This window comes from Desmodus rotundus, chromosome 6 (genome assembly GCF_022682495.2).
Source record: "Desmodus rotundus isolate HL8 chromosome 6, HLdesRot8A.1, whole genome shotgun sequence".
Lineage (NCBI taxonomy): Eukaryota > Metazoa > Chordata > Mammalia > Chiroptera > Phyllostomidae > Desmodus > Desmodus rotundus.
Window position 1 is genome coordinate 104,512,003 of NC_071392.1, and position 13,285 is coordinate 104,525,287.

A 13,285-nucleotide genomic window follows, 5' to 3' on the forward strand; every position below is an offset into this window, starting at 1 on the left:
CCAGCCTCGCCTGTGTAAGTACGGTGGCCCCAAAGCAGGGCAGGCCTGATACAGCCTGTGAGAGCCCCCAGCTCCCTCCTCCAGGCCCCAAGGGGCACCTACTCCACACACAGAGGTCCGCAAAGGGCACCACAGCCAGGAGCCCGTTTGCCCGGAAGCTGTGGTGAGGCCTGCAATGGCTCAGAGCCGCGTTTCCTCCTGACCCTTGACTGCAAGACACCTGCTGCCCACTCACTGCGCCGGTTGCAGGGCCAGCATGTGTCCAGCTTTCCTCCTGTGCACAGCTGCCTGGGGGACTGGCCAGGGCTCAGCAGTGGGAGTGTGGGGCTTACCAGACAGATGATGCAGGGCTTGGGACTCCAGACCTGCTGGGCAGAGGCTGAGGCCACCAGGGTCCCAGTGGTGGGGACAGCAGGGAGAGAAGTTAAGACCCCGGAGCCCTGGGGTGGGGCGGTAGGAGCCAGGGGTTATGAGGTGAGCCTGGATGTACAGAGCTGTGGTCCCAGAGTGGCTCCAGGTACCTGAGCCCTCTCTGCCCTCAAGACCTTCACTCGTTCTTGGGAGAGGGCTTTTGTATTTCCTTTTACAAATGAAACAAGGTGGCACAGGTGGGGGGAGAAGGGGTGGGGCCTATTTACAGGGGACTTGGAGTCTGAGGTGGGAAGTTGGGGGGGGGGAGGCAGGGAGGGGAGCCTTAGCAGAGCCGTAATCTTCCTATGTCATTGGCAGCCCGAGAGCCCTGAGTCCCGTAGTCCGTACCAGCACCCTGGGGCTCCTCCTCCCCGCAGGATGTGTTAAGTGGGGTGAGGCTCTCTGCTAGGGCCCTGTTCTCGGCCGGAGTCCCGGTCCTTGGCCTCCGAGGAGGAGGAGGAAGAGGAAGAACTGGAGCCATGGCTTCGGCCAGACTGCCGGTAGGCAGCAATCAGCTCCTGCAGCCGCTCAGCTGTCGGCCCCCACTTGGCAAAGCCGGGGTCGTTCTGCAGGAAGAGGATGGCTGTGTTGTGGACAGCCTTGTAGTGCATCTCCTCCCTGCGGGCAGAGGCAGCAGCTCAGGGTCAGGCTCGGCCAGCCCAGTTGGTCCAGCCCTCCCACCCTGCCCCTCCCTGGGCACCCACTTCTTGCAGATGTGCTGGGACCCACTGCGGTACTCATGCTCAAAGGCGGGCAGGACCAGCTGGTGGCGTTTGAAGTGGCTCTGCTCCATGCGGGTGAGCGCTGGTGTCGGGGGGTCCCTCCACTCGGGGATGAACACGATGAAGGACAGGGGCTCTGGAGAGCTCTCGAGCAGTTTCTACGGGAGGTGGCATGGGATGGCTGTCAGGGGCTGCTCTCTGGGTGGATGGCGATCTTGCTTGCCACCCCCCAGCCCAGTGGCAGCATACCCACCTCGAAGTGAGAAACCATGGCATCCATGAGCTCCTCGCAGAAAGGAGGGTTGGCCTCAAAGGAACCACTCAGTGGGGAGAAGTCCAGGCAGGGCCTGGGGACAGAGGTGAGCATTCTAAGTTCCGGTCTCAGCCAAAAACAGATGCTGCCCACCCCTAGGCAGCCACGCTGAAGACATGGCCTTGATGAGGCCGGAGGCCAACACTGACCACGAATTCCTCCTGTGACAACATGTGGCCATCTCCACTGAATACATGAGGACAGAGAGGCCCAGGCTTGACACCCCAAGTCACCAAGCTGACCAGTGGAGGGGCTAGAGTGCAAATCCAGCTCTTAGCCCACTGCCACCACAGCACAAGCCACACTCAGAGGAGCTCCCTAGCTGCTGAGCTTGCCCTACTGCTGGCCTGGCCCCATCTTCCTACTGGAGACAGCATCATCTCCTATCCGAGCTCACCTCCCACCCCCATGTGAGTCCATAAGGCCTGTAAGGCCTGTACCACCATTTCTCTTTCCTCTCAGCGCTCCAAATATGGGCTAACTGTGAAACCCACAGGCTGGGTGGGGGTGGGGGGTGCAGGCTCCTGGAGGTTCAAGGGTATGTGCAAGGTCACAGAGTGACCTGGTAGGGTACAGGCAGGGACTGTACCAGAGACGGCCCAGCTCCAAAGCCCTACAGTGTTAGAAAAGAGGCTGGCCAGGGTGAGATCTCTGCCCTGGATGACAGCTTTCCAGGCCTGTGCAGCAGAGGCCCAGCATCCTCTAGCTCTCACCCGCGGGATCCAAAGTAGCCATCTGTGTCGGGGAAGGCAGAGCAGTACTGACGGAAGTAGCAGTTGAGTGGCGAGGCAAAGCACTCAAAAGTGACACCAAAGAGTCGGTGGAGGGCCTCGAAGACGTGCACTGGCAGCGATCCCTGCAGGCCTGTCCCCTCATAGAGGCCCACACCAAACATCATCTGCAGAGTGGCCACAGTCAGCATTTGGGGTTCAGCCTGCCCCCCGCACCCCCAGAGGAGCCCTGCCCTGCTACCCCAGGCCTGTACCTGGTACCGTCGGAGAAGACACCAGACTCGGGGCAGGAACCTCTCGAAGGCTGAGTCATCGATGCAGCTGTAGCGGTAGAGGAGCCACTGTGGGACAGAAAGCAGTGGGCTTCAGCACAGGTCCCCCTTCCTCACTGGCCTGCTCAGGACTCGGGGTCAAGAAAGATCCAGCCCTTGCCTTTCCCACCTGTGAAGACCTGCCTCCCCTCCTGCCAGCTCTTACCAGCTTACTGAAGTAGTTGCGGCTGACCTTGACCATCTCTCCCTTATACCGGATGCAGACCACATTATTCTCCATATGCATCTCTACACTGGGCATGGGGGGCGCAGACACAGCCAGCCGTACTGGGTAGCAGTACACCAGGCGGGGCTCCACCTCTGGGGCCTCCACCACCTCTGCAGACAGGAACAGCAAACAGTGAGGAACCACCCTGCCCCCGCTTGGCCGGTATCCTGGACAGCCTCCATGCTCACTGTGCGCCAGGGGTTCCCCCTCATCCCAGTCACCAAGGGAGGTACATCCCATCCCACAGAGAAGTGTGTGCAGCTCCAAGAGACACGTCAGGGATCAGTGGGGGCAAGAGCTGGGGGCCTGTGTCCACGGCCCTGTACTGACCCAGGCTCCCACTGTGCAATGTCTCCGGCCTGGCGGGCAAGCAGGCTCAGATGCCATGTGGAAATAACACTGCATCAGCTTCACAATAGTTACAATACCTTACTTAGGGATCTTTTGGGGGCCAAACACTAAGTTACCACTGAATCCTCACGTGATACTACTGGCCAGGTATCATACCTCTGTTTGAGGAAATTGAGGCTTACAAGAGAATGGATCTAAATGCAGGTCCAACTAACAATACTTACCCCCTGCCTGCCTGTCTCTCACCTTCTCGTTACTTCTTTCCTAGAAGAGTGCTGAGACCCCTGACCCTGCTGGGAGGAATGGCCCTCCCCAAACCAGTCTGGCCTTGAGGCTCTCACCCGTCCCTTCAGTCAGGGCCTAGGATACAGGACTGGGGCATCACAGCTGGCTCCCTGCCAGTCGGCCCCTACCTGGGATGTTGTTCTCCTTGAGGATGGCAAGGTGCTTCTCGCGGATCCGTTTGACATACTCCAGGGAGATGTGGTAGATCTTACTGCAGATGCCCTCCACGGAGTCCTTGGCGGCAGCCGAGACGTGGGGACCACACTGTTTCCGCAGATGCTCCAGGCGGTCCTGGAGGAGAGGGCTCTAGTGGGCTGGTGGGCAGGGGAGTGGCTGCTGGGTTGCAGCAGTCCTTGTTTTGAAACAGGCTCTGCTACTTACTAGCTGTGCCACTTGCATAAATCCCTTTGTGTCTCTGAATCATTCCTAGATGTTAAGGGCACCTGAAATACCTAATAAGACACTTGGAATATTAAATGTGATCACTCCTGTTCAGGGCCTAACAAGCCCCTAGCATACAGTAAGTGTCCAATAAATGCCAAGGTTACCCTGTGCCAGGTCCCATGATACTTGGCTGGGGAAACAGACAACCAGGCATTGTCCCTGCTTATACAGCATTTCCTTTCAGTGTACTGGGGGGAGAGATCATTAAAAAACGGGGTCCTTCCTTGGTTACTGCAGATTTGAAATGTGAGCTTTTAGCAGCTTGCAAGGGCAACGATGGGCATTTTCAGCTTCGCTGAATCACACGTGCGGAAGTGATGAGTGAGAACGAGTCTCTCTGGCTAGTGAGCACACACCTACCTCTGTCAGTCTCTACGTGTCAAGTACAGTTACTATCGTGAGGTACTTAACCTTGTTTCTTGTGAAAAATGGTCCTGAAAAGAAAGCCCACTGCTAGTGCTGGTGGAGTCAGAGGGGCGATGGGCCTGGTCCGGAACAAAGAATTGTTTGGGACACCTTAGGGGACTGAACTGAATCTTGTGGTAGCTCTTAAATATGATGTGAACACACACACCCAAAAAAGACAGTTTGTCAACCTGTTTCTAAAAGTCACTCAAGAGATGGTGACTGTTACGTTAAGCTGAAAAGGTAGCAACTGACGGCGCGCAGCCAAGCACAGGAGTTCGTTGGGAACCTTAAGAGCAATGTTCTCTGGGAGAAAGCCAAGAGCCTAGACAAACATCTCCACTTTCGTGAGTTTGGGGACCGAGGAGTGTCAAGTCTGCTGTTTTGCACAAGAACAGGCTGCTGTGGGGCCCTGCCCAGCTTGGGCAGGCAGAGTGGGCTTCTGGGAGGAAGTGAGCACACAGCCTTTCCACTGGCCTTACTCAGGGCCACTTACCATGTAGTCCTCCTTGGAGGCTGAGTGGTCCTTCCGCAGCCAGCTGAAGGTGTCCTCCACGTTCCACTTGACCACCTTCCTGCTGTCAGGGGATGCACTCCTGCCAGAGGGAGGGCATGTAGCGGGGGCAGAGGTTAAGTGTCTGCTCCACCCCTTACTTCCCAAGTTTCCCCCATCCCACTTCCAGGCATCAACCCCTAGGCTTTCTTCTGCCTTTGGGAGCTTAGCCCCACTCTGCCTCCAAGAGCAATGACAGAGCCCTGTGAGTGAGCCAATGGCCTATGACCTCCCCACCCCCATCACAGAGCCCTCCGGCTGGAGGCAGGAAAGACAACCAAACCTGGACTCGATGAGCCGCCTGGCGGCCTCTGCGTATTTAAAAAGCAGGCGCTTGGCTTCCTCCCGGAATTTGATTCGAGATAACCTAGGTTAGAGAGTGGACAGTTAGAGCCCTGCTATACAGAACTGGACACAAACTAAATGGCCCTGGGCCAGCCTCAGCTGTGGGGACATACCTGATAGGAATGTCATTCATGATTTCACGAAACATGGAGGGCGACACAACCGGTTCACAGTTGCTTGGCAACAGAGGGTCAGAGCCTTTGTCCACGACCTTGCGCTCCAGCATCCAGCGGTTGAAAGATTCCCGAGGGGGCTCAATGCCTGCAAACAGGAGAGCTGATCACGGTCTGGATTTAGTCTGCGGGCTCCAGGCAGCCCAGCGCTGGAGAGGCACCACGTGGGCATTGGAGGTGCGACAGGAAACAGGACGCGGGGCGGGGTGTCAGGAGCTTCCATTCTCAGCAATGTTTTCCAAAGTGTATTCTGAGCATAACTGGTTTTATCAAGTATGCTAATAAGTGTTGCACAGGGTAAGCAGGGGGCATTCTGTATTTCAGCAAAGTTAAGCAGGGTTATTCACTAGTTAAAACTGCCGTTCCTGTGCACTTCCCATCCCACTTATCCCCTGCAGTGCTCACGGGTGCTTTCATGTTTACACCCTTTCACAGACAGGCCTGGCCAGAGTGAGCGCTCTGAAAGCATCACTAACTGTGTTTCACTGTTACTGACCCCAGCCCCCCTTAATGTAGGCACTGTTGTCCCTATCTTACAGGTAACGACAGAGAACCAAGTGCAGAGAGGCTAAGTGAGGAGCCCAAACTCGGAGCCAGGGCTTAGTGGAGCTGGGACTCCAACAGGCCTGCGCCCTCCGCAGCGCATGCTCAACCAGTGGGCCTAGCTGGCAGACCCTCGCTCCTGCTACAGATGGATAAAACAAAGGAGGCCGAGCCCCCAAGGGGACAGTTACCCTCTCGCTGCTGGCACAGCTCCCGGTAGTGCTGCCGCAGCTTCAGGATGAGCTGGGAGCGGAGCAGCTCCACGTCGGGATGCGGGGGCAGCACCTCTGAAGGCCCCCGGTGCTTGATGACAGCGTTGGTCTGGATGTCCAGATCCCAGTACACCCTTGGGGCACGGACAGGAGCAATGAGGAAAGTAGAGGAAAGGGAAGGAGGGGCACCCTGCCAGCCACCACACCCCCTCAGTCCCAGGCAGGCTGCCCACCAATGACGGATGCCCCTAAGCCAGTCAGCAGGGACTCACTCAGTGGGACGGAGAAGAGCTGCCTGCTGTTTATCTTCAGGGGACGCCCCCCAAATCTTCAGTGTTGGGGTTCCTGGGACATTAGGGGAGCTGGGCACCGATGGACCTGTGGGTGTCACAGGGATTTCGATCTGGAGCAAAAGAGTCAAAGGCAGCAAGTTAGGAAAGATGGCCAATGGCTCCAGCGCTGTGTGCACCTGGGGAGCTGTGCCCTGGGCTCCCCCCACCCCTGACTAACCTGCCAAAGCCCAGCCCTTGCAGAGAACCACAGAACCTGCTGACTGCCTACCAGGGCACTGAACTCACCTTGGGCTTCTTCACACCATTGCCGCTTGGCTGCTCTTCCGAGAGCTGCCGCTTCCGAGGTTTGTTCTCAGCCGGGGGGGTCTCCACCAAGCTTGAGTCTTGGGGCAGAGGGGTCGCATTCAGCCCCAAAGGGTCCGACTGGAGGAGGGAGACCAGCAGAGTTACAATCAGGGCCAGCACCTTAGGAGTCCCAGTACTGCAGAATCCTGATGCCCTCGCCCCCTGCTCCTACTCCTTGGAGACCAACAGAGGGTGCTGGGATGCAGACAGAACACTGGGTTCCACTCCTGATGCTACTGGGTTGGCCAGAAGGTCTGTTACGTTTTTCTTTTCTATAAGATGGCTCTAGGAGGGCTGAGTTGTCTTGAACTTCATTCGAAACATTTTTGTTAGATTATATCGTGACAGCTGCCAAAACAGAGTGCATTTTTTTAAAAAATCAGAATTGGTGAATTTTTTGTGCAGCCATTTTAACATTGAAGATGGCAGAAAACATGCAACATTTTCGGCATGTTATGCTTTAGTATTTCAAGACAGGTAAAAACGCAACTGAAACACAAAGATTTGTGCAGTGTATGGAGAAGGCGCTGTGACCAAACATGTCTAAAGTGGCTTGCGAAGTTTCTTGGTACCACTGACAATTTGACAAATGATCCTTTGCTGTGGAGCTGTCTTATGCATTGGAAGATGTTGAGCTGCAACCCTGGCCTCTGCCCACTAGAAGCTAATAGTGGGAGAGAGCCGACCTACTCAAAATATCCAAATCAATAAAGTTACTGGTGAAAATGAAAAATGTGTCTTTCATTTTATGGAAAGAACTAAATGAAGAGACTTTTTGGCCAACCCAGTACTTGCAACTGTATGACCTTGGGGGTTACTTCCCTTCCTAATTCCCTCAGCTTCAAAATGGCCATGACACTTCGCCACTGCGACGGTAATTAAACAAGTCAAAGAATATGACCAGCTTAACATGACATCTGGCGTGAGGCCAGCACTCAATACACATTAGTTTCTTTTCCTTAAGGACCAGAATGAAAGTCAGGCGTGAAGGAAAAACTCAGGAAACGCGTATTTTTTAAGAAGCAAGGCCCTGTGAATGAACGCCTTTGGCGACACTAGGACTATAAATGTGACGATGGGCAGTGGGGCCCTGAAATCACACCAGGGGCAAGTCCTGCCCTGCTCGGATTGGCAGTGAGGTCTTGGGCCAGTCATTTCCACTCTCTGCAAAATGGGGGTGCCAGCTGGCTTGACTGTTGCAAGAAAAGAAAGCCTATCCCAAGTGAGAGGGACCCAGGAGCTCACACTCCCACCAGAGAGCCCATATCTCCCCCACCACACTAACATCGCAGCTCCCCAGAATGCCCTTGTCCTCCCCTTACCATTTACCCTCAGCCAACCTTCTTATCTTAGCCACTAGTTCAGAAAAGCTCACAGAGAATCCCCCACCCTGGAACCCACTCAGGATCTTTGATGTACTCTAACGCCCTCCTTCACCCAAGTGCCACACTGTAATCCCACTGGCCCTGCCCCCCAGATGGTGTGCCCCGAGAGTGCGAGGGCAGGACCATGTCTACCTCGTTCACACTGCATCCCAAGTACGGTGCCCAATGTGTAGCACACGTTCAGTATTGTGCACTATTTTAATCATCAGTTTCCACACCAGTCTCGAGTCCAGGTTCCACGAGGGCAAGGGTTGTGTCTGTCTTGCTGTCACTGTACCCACAGGACTGGGCACAGAATAGCCGTCCAGGGTACATTTGGGGAAGACCAGATGCCCAAGGCTAGCACTTACAATCACGTCATGCTGGCCCAGCACAGGCATCTCCCACAGGGACTGGTTGGTGAATCTGTTGAAGTAGTAGGGACGGTTCTCCCTCCTGCTCCAGCACTTCTCCCAGCCCGCATGCACCAGCTCTTCTGCAAACAAGCACGGAACCCAGCCCGATCAGGGAGGCTCCTGGGCACCCTTCTGACCCCGCCACCCTGCCACTGTCCCTTGCCAGTACCTGGGAGGTCCTGCACCAGGCGGACGGGCTTTGGAGAACAGGGCTGGCTCTGATTGGAGGTGCCTGGGGAGTGACTCAGCAAGGACGCTTCCTCCCGGGGGCTGCCGTGATTCTCTTTGGCCATCTCAGCACCCACACCGGACCTGCCACAGAGGACCAAAGGGTGTCAGGGCCAGCAGGGCATGGAGTTCAACTCCACCGCCACCCACCAATTACAACCTAGAGGGCCCCGGGAGCACCTGCGGATGTGGGCAGATCAACCCAGACCTGTCCTGGGGGACCAGCACGGTGCCACAGAAGGAACCTGGAATCTAGGTCGCAGTATCTCAGCTGTAAAATGGGCGCACTCCTGTTGCTCCTCTTGCCTGAAATGTTCTTTCCCCAATTCTCTGCCTGGCTTGCCACTAGGTTCACATCCTCCAGGAAGCCTTCCTTGACTCTGCCTTCCCCAAGCAAGTGGTCAGAGCCCCTCCTCAGGACCATGAACATCTACACGGTAGCACACAGTAAGTCCATGGTCTATCAGCTTGGGGTTTTCCTCCCCATTAGACTGTCAGCTCTCCCAGGACTAGGAACTGGGTCCAGTGTAGCTCTCTCCAGAGTGCTCAGCAGGGTACCTGGGCCCCACAGGAGCTGTTTATTCTGCGCATGTTTACAAAGCACCAGCAACAAACGACAGAATAGGATCTGCCCTGGAGAAGCTATTCCCACAAGGAGGAATTGTAACTCCTCTTTCCTGCTTCTATCTGGTAAAATCTCACTGGCACAAGGCACAGCCCGGGAAGGGAGATGCCATCTAACTGGATGCCTCATTTTATGCTACAGGGTAAGAAGCAACCTGTTGCTAAAAGAACCAGTGGAACTGAGAAGGAATATCTAATTCAGTCCATCATAATCCCCAGGTGAAGTCTGTTTAAATACCAGGAAGAGGGTCAGCTCCTTTAGATGTGTATCAACTACTACCCCCACCCAAAACACACCCAGTACAAGTCTCAGTGGACAAAGTAGTTCCCAACTTGGCGTCAGACTCCTAGGCCGCCAACCGTGACCACATCGGTGATCCTAAAGGTGTTTTCAGTATGTCACAATACCCAAAAGAAACCAAACATTTAGGCCACAAAGGCACATTTAAACATCAGTTATCTTTGCCTGCTGAAATTTTATCAACTCATTGTGGACACACTGATTATCTCATGCTGATCAGAAGCTCTGATTGGCTATTGACAACATCATAGAAATCACTGGGACATTGATTTTATTGTACACTCAGTTGCAAACATCTCTGTTAATTTGGAAAGGGACAAGTGAATGGCTACTTCATCAGTACAGTCTGGCAGATAAAAACACAGGAGCAAGAAGACACACGTACAACAAAAAGGGGGCCACAGGGACAAAAAGGTTTGGAACCACTGACCAAGGGGAGAAAAGGCTCTGGTTGCTTTGGTTCTCTGAGGAAGAGGGATTCCTGGTGCCTTGGGGCTGAGCCCACAGGTCTCAAGGCTGAACGAGTTCCCCCTTTTTCTCACCCTCTGGGGTCTGCAACGCTAGCATGAGAGGGTTTTCTTCTCTGGCCGGATGGACCCCACACCACAGGGTCCTACAGAGGCGGGAGGGAGGCCTGCAGAAAGGCTCAGCTCAGGTGGGAGGGCTGGTCAGCAGTGACGGGAACGGGGACCCAGGGAACTCCTTGCATCGGCAACTGCAGAGCAAATAAAAGAAAAGAGTCACAGACCTGTGAAACGCTGCAGAGAGAGACCACAGCAAGAGGGGCAATGACACAGAGCCAACTGGCAGCCTGCAGAACACGCTGTGGGAGAGCTGGGGGTTCAGGGCATGAAAATGGTGCTTCTCAAGCTTCCCAACTGACAGGTTCACCCTCACAGACTTGCAGCCCAAAGGCACACAGAGCTCCACCTTGGGCTCACGAGGGCCCTGAGCCTAATTTAACACTCTGCCATCACTGTGTTGAAGTTTTTAACAAGGGGCCCACATTTTCATTTTGCACACTGGACCCTTGCAAATTGCTCAGCTCATCCTGCCAACTGAAGTATCCCCATGATAAGGAGAAAATGAACCACCACACACATCAACAATGGGGGCAAGTCCCAAGCCACCCAGAGAGGGAGAAAAACACATTTCTTTGACTGAGTTCTTAAAAAAAAAAAAAAAAGCACACACATGCAAATGGTTATATAACACAGCATGTTCATCTTTATTGAAAATTGTCTTCCCCAGGAAATACTGTGTGATATTGATGCACCAGGAAGATTAACTATGCAGAGCAGGCACAGCGGCACACAGCTTAATGAGGCCAAATGGGGACACTGCAGCGTTTCCAAAGCCGGCTATGCATCAGAACCACCAGGGGGCTGGTAAAAAATACCCCATCAGATTCCTGTCCCTCACGCCACATCCTGGGTGTCAGAAATGGGAAGGGAAGATACACAAGAATTTCTATTTTTCTATTTTTTTAAACGAGCCTCAGGAGTGGGACTGAGAGACGTATGAACAACCTTTTGCTTTATACCATTTAAAATCTTTATCAAGACTTTACAACTTAAAAAAATTAAAAATTTCCAGCTGATTTAAATACAGCAGGTCGTTGACTAAAGTACCAGCTGGGTTTGGACAAACCTAGGCACCACGCCCTTCTGACACTTTCCGATTTGTAAGCCGCACTCAACCTCTAAGGTCTATACGCATTGAGTTTAGCATATTGTACATTCTCAGTAATAAATAACTATTCTTAAAACGACGTTTTTATTTATCCTGTAGCTCACTGGTCCCCAGCATACCAAAGTTTAACAGTTTACGGATTAACAACTCTGCGCAACCAAGGGAACCCACCAGAACGTATAGTCCGATTCCCGGATTGGACAATGATGGGGCGGGATCACTTCAATAATACACCAATCAGAACCCTCCAGACCAGTAGGGCGGAGTCAAAGGACTGGCAAAATGCGCAGGTGCGGGGGGCTCGCGAAGGAGGGGCGACCCCCAGCGCGCGCACACCTTCCCCTCTCCCCCTCCTCAGCGGGGGCGGGATGTTTGGCGCGCGCGCGCAGGCCCTTCTCTCGGACTCCGCCCCCCGCCCCGCCGCGCGCTCCCGCCCCCGGGCTGAGGCGACTCTGAGTCGGAGCCCGACACAAAGGCGGTGGCGGCGGCAACGGCGGAGGGGCCCTAGAGGCCGCTCCGCCCGCGCTCTCCGGGCCCACCTCCTTCACCCAGGCCACCGGCCCGGCGGCGCACCCGCAGGCCTAAGATGGCGGCGGCAGAAACGAAGCAAGCAGTGGCCCCGAGTGGAAAGCGTCGGAGAGGCCACTGCCACACAGCTTCGGACTCCCGGATCCTGGCACGGCTCGCGGCGGGACCATAGCTTCCTGGGGCTCTTACCTGCCCGAAGCGGACTCGAGGGGATGCGGCTACACGTTCTGCTCGGCTGCCCGTTTTGCCGCCTCCGCCTCGCCCTCCCCAGCGCCGCTCCCGCCATCTTGTGTCCCGGGCCGGGACTCTGCACTACGCATGCGCTGGTACCGCCTCTGAGGGACCTCGCCGCTGCCGGTCGCCATCTTGAGTGTGGCGGACCGGCCGGGTCCTCAGACCCTGCTAGCTGTCGACCCCCTCCCCTTCCTTCTATCTTTTCCTTTTCTTCCATGCGGGTCCGAGCAGGGGGAGGCAGTTTGTGGGCCCTGGGAGGTGAACTGAGGACGGACCGGACTCACAAACACTCCCTGCCTCAGTTTCCCATCCTAGTACACCCGCTGGGGCAGAAGGGCTCGGGTGGGCGGTGCGCAGGCAGGGTCGGACTGAGTGTGCGCACCAGGGGGCGCGGGGCGGGCTTGAAACCTGAGGGGGCTCGGCTCCAACGTCTACCCGAGGGCGGAGCCCTGATGACGTAGTTGTGAACGTAGCGTGCATCCCGGCCCTATCTCCCCCCCACCCCGCCCCGCACATCTCTGCCTCGTTCAGCTGGTCGCTTGCCCTCTCTGGGGCTCTGTCCAGAATTTTTTACAGGCATTTCCTGTATCCGGGCTGCATGCAAATCCAACCTTTTCCCATAGTGAGACCGCACAGGTTATAAGTGTTCTTGAGTAGAAGAAAGAACAGCTGTGGAGGCATAATAAAGACGGCTTTTCTTGCCGAGCCCAGCGGGCTAATTTTAAGTACAAACATTATACACTCAAAAAACAAAGATGACTTTGGGCAAAGTTGGGAAATTATAAACTAAATGCATCTGAGGGGCTTTCCAACACTGACATCTATGGCCACTAGTTGAAGTGCAAATCCTCACTGAGACCTCAAGCCGGCCACAAAAGTTGGTCCAGCAGATGCATAGGGTTCCCTATGCCCAACTCCGTGTCAGATTCTTTGTAGAGGCCCAGGGACTCGCTAGCTCCACCTTCCTCTGGGCTCCCAACTGAGCCGGCTTGCCAAGGGTAGCTTGAGAGAGAAAATCGCTGCCTGCTAGTCTACTTGAGCTTCCCATGTGGAGCCAGAGGCTGCAGATACCCCAGCTGGGCGGCCTCTTGTGTCCATGGTGCTTGTCCCCATGGAGCTCAGTGGAGCTGGCAGCAGCAAAACGAAGCAGTGGTGTGAATAGTAATTAAGAACTGGAGTTCTCTTTTTTTTCAAGATTTTATTTCTTTTTAGAGAGGGAAAAGGAAGAAAGA

The 13,285-nt window shown here is 54.9% G+C and overlaps 1 protein-coding gene across 2 annotated transcripts; it reads right to left on the reverse strand.

Annotated features, from left to right (window-relative positions):
* Positions 1 to 565: 565 nt before the first annotated feature.
* On the reverse strand, positions 566 to 12,471 carry PCIF1 (phosphorylated CTD interacting factor 1). Of its 2 annotated transcripts, none has more exons than XM_024559364.3 (17): positions 12,009 to 12,471; positions 10,142 to 10,314; positions 8,616 to 8,758; positions 8,402 to 8,526; positions 6,607 to 6,744; positions 6,301 to 6,431; positions 6,008 to 6,162; positions 5,214 to 5,361; positions 5,039 to 5,122; positions 4,699 to 4,798; positions 3,482 to 3,644; positions 2,655 to 2,827; positions 2,432 to 2,518; positions 2,160 to 2,344; positions 1,387 to 1,480; positions 1,116 to 1,291; positions 566 to 1,029 (listed from the first exon to the last, which is right to left on the reverse strand). In XM_024559364.3, exons 3-17 carry the CDS (start codon positions 8,737 to 8,739, stop codon positions 795 to 797), a joined length of 2,118 nt encoding a protein of 705 aa, XP_024415132.1. In that variant the 5' UTR covers positions 8,740 to 8,758; positions 10,142 to 10,314; positions 12,009 to 12,471; the 3' UTR covers positions 566 to 794. The 2 variants fall into 2 exon arrangements, with proteins under 2 accessions (XP_024415132.1, XP_024415133.1); XM_024559365.3 differs by having other exon boundaries at positions 10,030 to 10,314.
* Positions 12,472 to 13,285: the final 814 nt, after the last annotated feature.